The sequence below is a fragment of the Quercus suber genome, unplaced genomic scaffold, assembly GCF_002906115.3.
Source record: "Quercus suber isolate HL8 unplaced genomic scaffold, Cork oak 2.0 scaffold_428, whole genome shotgun sequence".
In the NCBI taxonomy this organism is placed as follows: Eukaryota; Viridiplantae; Streptophyta; class Magnoliopsida; order Fagales; family Fagaceae; genus Quercus; species Quercus suber.
In genome coordinates, this window is record NW_027069879.1 from 144,189 (window position 1) to 149,998 (window position 5,810).

General features: G+C 38.5%; 1 protein-coding gene across 4 annotated transcripts; it reads right to left on the reverse strand.

The window, feature by feature from the left end:
- Positions 1-864: 864 nt before the first annotated feature.
- Positions 865-3,485, reverse strand: LOC111996414 (uncharacterized). Of its 4 annotated transcripts, none has more exons than XR_010624298.1 (4): positions 3,282-3,485; positions 1,657-2,041; positions 1,261-1,491; positions 865-1,181 (listed from the first exon to the last, which is right to left on the reverse strand). XR_010624298.1 is itself a non-coding variant. In XM_065761761.1 (4 exons), exons 2-4 carry the CDS (start codon positions 1,739-1,741, stop codon positions 1,166-1,168), a joined length of 396 nt encoding a protein of 131 aa, XP_065617833.1. In that variant the 5' UTR covers positions 1,742-2,041; positions 3,282-3,485; the 3' UTR covers positions 865-1,165. The 4 variants fall into 4 exon arrangements, 1 of the variants encoding a protein (XP_065617833.1); XR_010624297.1 differs by having other exon boundaries at positions 1,667-2,041; positions 3,282-3,483; XM_065761761.1 differs by having other exon boundaries at positions 1,256-1,560; positions 1,667-2,041.
- Positions 3,486-5,810: the final 2,325 nt, after the last annotated feature.

Here is a 5,810-nt window from a genome sequence, read left to right on the forward strand (position 1 = left end):
TATGTTTTTTATCATCCTTTTTTGTAATTTATTACAGAATAAAGGTCTCCCTCGGATAAAAGACCCTAAATACAAGATTCTGAGAATTCTCTTTCAAAAAATGAAGTGATCCTAGGATTCCTTTATCAAAGGATGTATTGATCGTCTAGCAACACACAACAATCATGCCAATAAAAGACGAATTGCCCTGCTACGTGCAGCAATTGCAAACAAAAGACCAATTGCCTTGCTACGTGCAGCAATCGCAAAACAAAAAGATGAATTGCTCTGCAAAACAGAGCAAATCGCAAACAAAGGACGAATTGCCCTGCTACGTGCATCAATTGCAAACAAAAAGAAATTACCTTGCGAAACGCACTAAATTGCAAACAAAAGATGAATTTCCCTGCTATGTGCAACAATCACAAACAAAAGACGAATTTCCCTGCTATGTGCAGCAATCACAAAACAAAAAGACGAATTGCCCTGCGAAACGCAGCAAATTGCAAATAAAAGACGAATCACCTTGCTACGTGCAACAATCGCAATCACGAATTGCCCTCAAAACGCAGCAAATCGCAAATCAAAAGATGAATTGCCCTGCTAAATGCAGCAATCGCAAATCAAAAGACAAATTGCCCTTCTAAGTGCAGCAACCACAAAAAAGACGAATGCTCTGCAAAAATGCAAAAAAGACAATTATTCTACGATACGCAAAAATCGCAACGCTTTGATCGTCCAATGAACAAGTTGATTGTCCAAAACTACCATACCACAAAAATATTTCCTGGTGGCACGTAGCAATTATGGACGCAATATATATGTTGATCATCATCACAGATTCAAAGGATTCAAATGGGAAATTGATCTTGCACACAACAGATCAAAAGAAAACGGCTAATGACAACAAAGTCATAAAACGGAAGAATTCAAAAATAAAAATATTGTCTTATGCCCAAAACACACGGGCTCGAAAGAAGAATATTGTCTTATACCCAAAACATACAAGCCCAAAAAATAAATATTATCTTTGCTCAAAACATACGAGCCTAAGAAATAAAGGAACAAATGTTTCTATTCTAGGTTAATATTGTCATTGACAGGGGCGGCATTCTCAGCAGTGTCCACCATTGCATCTTCAGCAACTATGTTGTTAGCTTCAGCCTCCATGGTCAGCATCTCCTTTTCAATCTCCTCCATATCTAGCAAAAGGAAATTCAAGTTAGGATGATATTTGACGAAGTACTTCTAAGGAAGCTAAAAACCGTCAGCATACTCAACCATAAGCCTTTCTGAATACTCTTTAGACGCCTTAAAATTCTTCATAGCCTCTTCCACTTCTTTCTTCATCTTCTCCATATGATCTTCCTTCTGAGCACTCAGAGTCCTCTCTACCATAGGGTCAACCCAAACCGTTTCTAACTGCTTTCTGACCTCAACACTTTCCACCGTCACCTTCTTCACACTCTCTTTTAAGGAAGTGTTCTCAACATCAAGGTTCATGATTTGAGCCTGTGCAAAAGTTAATTTCTCCTCAATGTCCAAATATTTGGCCGTAAAATGCATAGACTTAGCCAAGATCTAGAGGAAAGGGACATTAAAAAATTTTAAAAAAATTATTTTTTTTTTTTTTTTTTTTTCCTCTCTTCCTTGATACAAATACATAGAAAACTATACCTAAACGCACCTGGACACTCTTGTGAAGATGTTGGGTAACTAAGTCATAAGACTCAATAGACGATAGGTGCTTTAGTTCGTCCATTAAAATTACATCGTGAGCCTCGGCCACGACCAATCTAGGATCATCCTAAAAGCTGGAAACAAACTTCACCTTATCCTTACCCTTAGAAGAACGAAGGGGAGGAGAGAGTTCTTTAATAGAAATTTTTTGTGAAGGCAGAAGAGTTTCAAGAACCTTTGGAACAATGGGGGAAGCTGAAGATTTATCCAGGTCACCCCCCCTTCTATAAACGACGCCTTTTAAGGACACTTCTAGGTTGGGCTTCCTCACTTTCCTTTTTTAACTCTACATACCTAGCTTTGTTAAATCTGGTATTCATCCCTACATGACGAAAGATAGTAAAACAAACATCATATATGCACTCAAAAGAAAAAGAGAAAAGAAAAGGAAGGAAAAAGAACTAACTTCTCTTGTTCGACACAACACGTTTCGAAACACCACCAATAGGTTCTGGTCCTAGAAAGTGAAGTGATAAACTTTTGGGGCTAATTTAGTTGTCAAAATCTTTCACTTCACTCATGTTTTCTAAAACTCTCTTTAGACGATCTTTATAGCGACTTTTCAGAGGATGGCGAGTTTTAATTGAAAGAAAACATATAGCCAATTCATTACAAGCACCACACAAAAGAAAGAAGGAAGCATGAAAAAGACACACCAAACACTGGGGTTCTCCATTGACGAAGAAACTTTGGAGCTTCTTCCAAATTTTCATTTGGAAGAAATTCCCAACCTTCACCCGAAACAAGGAAAAAACGTTGTTTCCAATCACGGTGGGAAGAAGGAGAAATTAAAACAATTTTTTGCTTTTTATCCCAAGGCCTAAACTTCCAATAACCTTTTAGCTTCGATTCCATCAAACGATACAAATAGAAAATTCATCTACCTTAATGAAATCCCCATTATTCACCGTCGACCAAATCACCATACAACATACCATTGTCCTCCAGGCATTCGAAACAAGTTATCCCGAAGCAATTTTTAAATGGGAAAGAACCTCCCTAAAAAATGGGTTGATGGGAAAATGCAACCCACACTGGAAGCATACTTCATAAAAGCATACCTCCTCGAGAAAAAAGGTACAAGCCCTTTCGTCCAACTCAGGAAACCTAATTGGCTAATTTCAACCAAAGGAGGAAACTGATATTTATTGACAATCCTATCTCTCATTTTTTCATAAATCCCTTCTTCGATAATCACACTTCTCTTTCCAAGCCTAAAAAGATGAGAGATGAGATGAAGTAGTGTCCATCTCTTGACCAATGGTTTTCTCACTAGAGGATAAACTGGTCTTTAAATCACTAGACCTTACCGTATCCCCTAACATCACTCTCCTTTCCAATGATTAAGTAAAACCTATTGAAAAATGAACTAGGGTGTACAACGATAGTAAAACCTCCCTCAAAGGAGTTTCTCGAGCAGCACATGCACCCACTTGAACGAATTTTTCTGTTAGAGGTTTGAAGAAAAGAAGCACAATCGAGTAAAGAAAAAGGAAAGTGAAGGAGAATCAAGCCAAACAAGAGAGTAATCAACCATTAAGAATTGAGAAGAAGAGACTCACCTGGAAATCAAGGAGTAGAGTGCTTGGAGTTAAGGATCAAACGGAATAAAAAAGGAAAGAGAAAGAGATAGAAGTTTAAAGAAGGGGCAGACGAAAAATCAGAATGTGGGAAGATCGTAGAGTCCCAATGCATGAACAACCAATCAAAACATGACATGTTTCAAAAATTCAACCAAAAAAGTTGTCTCATAAATGTGATAAGAACGGAATCCGAAGCGATAAGGACAAACACTGTTTATTCTTGAAAAATTATCCTCCTCTAGACAAACAATTTCAGAATAAGGGGGCAACTAATGAACCAGAAAAATGTATTGTCCAAACTACAGCTAATGAGCATTAATACTGGTGAGATGGAAGAACACTTCAATAGGTTCTGTAACCGCTGATCATTAAACATGATCAGGCCAATCATCTGATACATTACAAGGATAATAAAGCCAAGTTAATAATGACTGCTACTTATCGACCTTAAACTCCCATTAAGGCAGAGACCGTTACACACAGAGAAATAATTATCTACAATTATAAAGACATTTATGAGCACAACAACTACATAAGTTACCTATAAAAGGAACAATCTATCCATTTACTAAGGTAGGTCAAAAAATACTACAAAATTACTATCTATACACAAAATATTGGTGCTGGCTCTGACTTAAGTATCGGAGGCTCCCCCATTGGGCATAACCCAGTGGTTTCTTCGATCAACTCTATTTATTTTGCAGGTCCTACCAGTTCGCCTAAGTCCTACAAGATCGTCCAAAGCTCTAGGTTGGATGAATGACCCAACTAGCAATTTTTGGCATCATCAATAATCAATTTGACTTAAGAAAATTTAGTACCATAAGTTATCTCATAGCTTCTTTGCCACAATTATGACATGGAAGAGTGTAAGTGATGGAGAAAAAATGGTGAGTTCATGTGTAAGTGATAGGCAAACTACTCACAGTCTGCATATCAAAATAATAGTAACAAGTCGAAAAATAATGTGCGGTCTTAGAACTACTCACTTGACTTGATCAATTTATTTTCCTTGTTCTCTCTTGTTCGTTGTTGTTATTTACTGTGCAAAGCTATGGCCTTTTATACTGCCTGCCATGATAAGATTTACCATTTTTACTCTTCAACTACTTTTGGCTTGTTGTGGGTGTCTTTCCCAGATTGCCCATTGGTCTGCTGGCTGCCCAACCACCACCACTACCTTATGTTGGCCATGCTACGCTTCCTTTCTAGACAAAAGTTGTTTTGTTTTGTTTTCTTGCTTCCCTTGACACTCTCATCCGGATAAGGGCTGGGTTTCTCCCTTACCAACCTCTATAGCATGCACCTAGTGATTCCATCTCATGTTTGCCTCTTTTAAGTGACATGTCATCCAAGTAATACATTTCCCTCAAAAGAGCTTGAGCGGGACCCCCAAAATAGGCCCCCCCTTCTTCCCATCGCCAGACCACACCCTCTCTTACCTCAGACCCGTGGGCCACCTCCCTTATGTTGGCTAGGTACAAGTAAGTGGTGCCTAAGCCTTATGCATGCTCCACTTCCATATGAGTCCATTGCTTTTCTAGCATTCATGCGTTTGCCATTGCCAACTGATTTGTTTACCTCTACTGCATGTGCTGGTGCTTGTTTAACTTTAATGGTGTGGATGAGTTTTTGGGTCTTCATTCTTTGTATCTCGTTTCTTCTTTGGGCTGGGCATTGCTTGGGTATAAGCTTTCTCTTCTTTAATTCGACCCATGTTTCCTTTCATCCCTTGTTCGTGGGTTGACTAGTGCTCCTGCCTCGCCACTGTGTTGTCTCTGCCATGATATTGCCTAACTTTGTTTGTTGGACTTCTTCTGGGTCTATGGGCTGAAATGCTAGCCATGCCAGTTTCATGCGTTATTCCTTCCTTTAGTTTACACTACCCAATATTCCTACTAGGTCAGTTCATATAACATCTTGGGCTTCCTCAGCCCATTTTATTCCTTTGGGAATCCTTAGCCCATTCCATTCTTTAGGGCATCCTCAGCCCATTTTGTTCTTTCCTTTTTTCTTTTTCTTTTAACATTCTAATGGGCTTTTACTAAATCCTTTGGACTCCCCTGGCCCAATTACCACATCCTTTTCCTTTGGGTTTATTGGCCTACAAACCAATCCCATTTACCAATTCTTTTCTCTCCTCCGGCCCCTTTTTCGCTTTCTTTCTATTTCTCATGATTCCCATGGGCTTGCTACTTCATTTTTTTGGGGCTTCCTTGACCCATTTACTTTCTTTGGAGCTACTTTGTTATTTTGTGGGCTCGTGGACAATTATTCCTGCCATTTGGGCTCAATGGTTTTTACTTTGCTATTTTTCTTCCTTCACCTCTTTTCATATTGTTGGGCTTCTTTTGCTGTTAAGCCCTTTTGCCAAAAATGGGCATCAACAAAGATTATAGACTCATCATTCTTGAGTAGATCAACTCTTCAACACTTATCATTTTTGAGTAGCTTTAGAACTAGACTTAATGCTAACACAATTTTATCAATACAAAACAAATGTTAATA

Bases quoted from the DNA above. Each gene is read 5' to 3' on its own strand.
- LOC111996414 (XM_065761761.1), bottom strand. From the start codon at position 1,741: ATGGACGAACTAAAGCACCTATCGTCTATTGAGTCTTATGACTTAGTT. The intron at 1,561-1,666 runs GTGCGTTTAGGT...CCTTTCCTCTAG, and splicing joins ATCTTCACAAGAGTGTCCAG to ATCTTGGCTAAGTCTATGCA.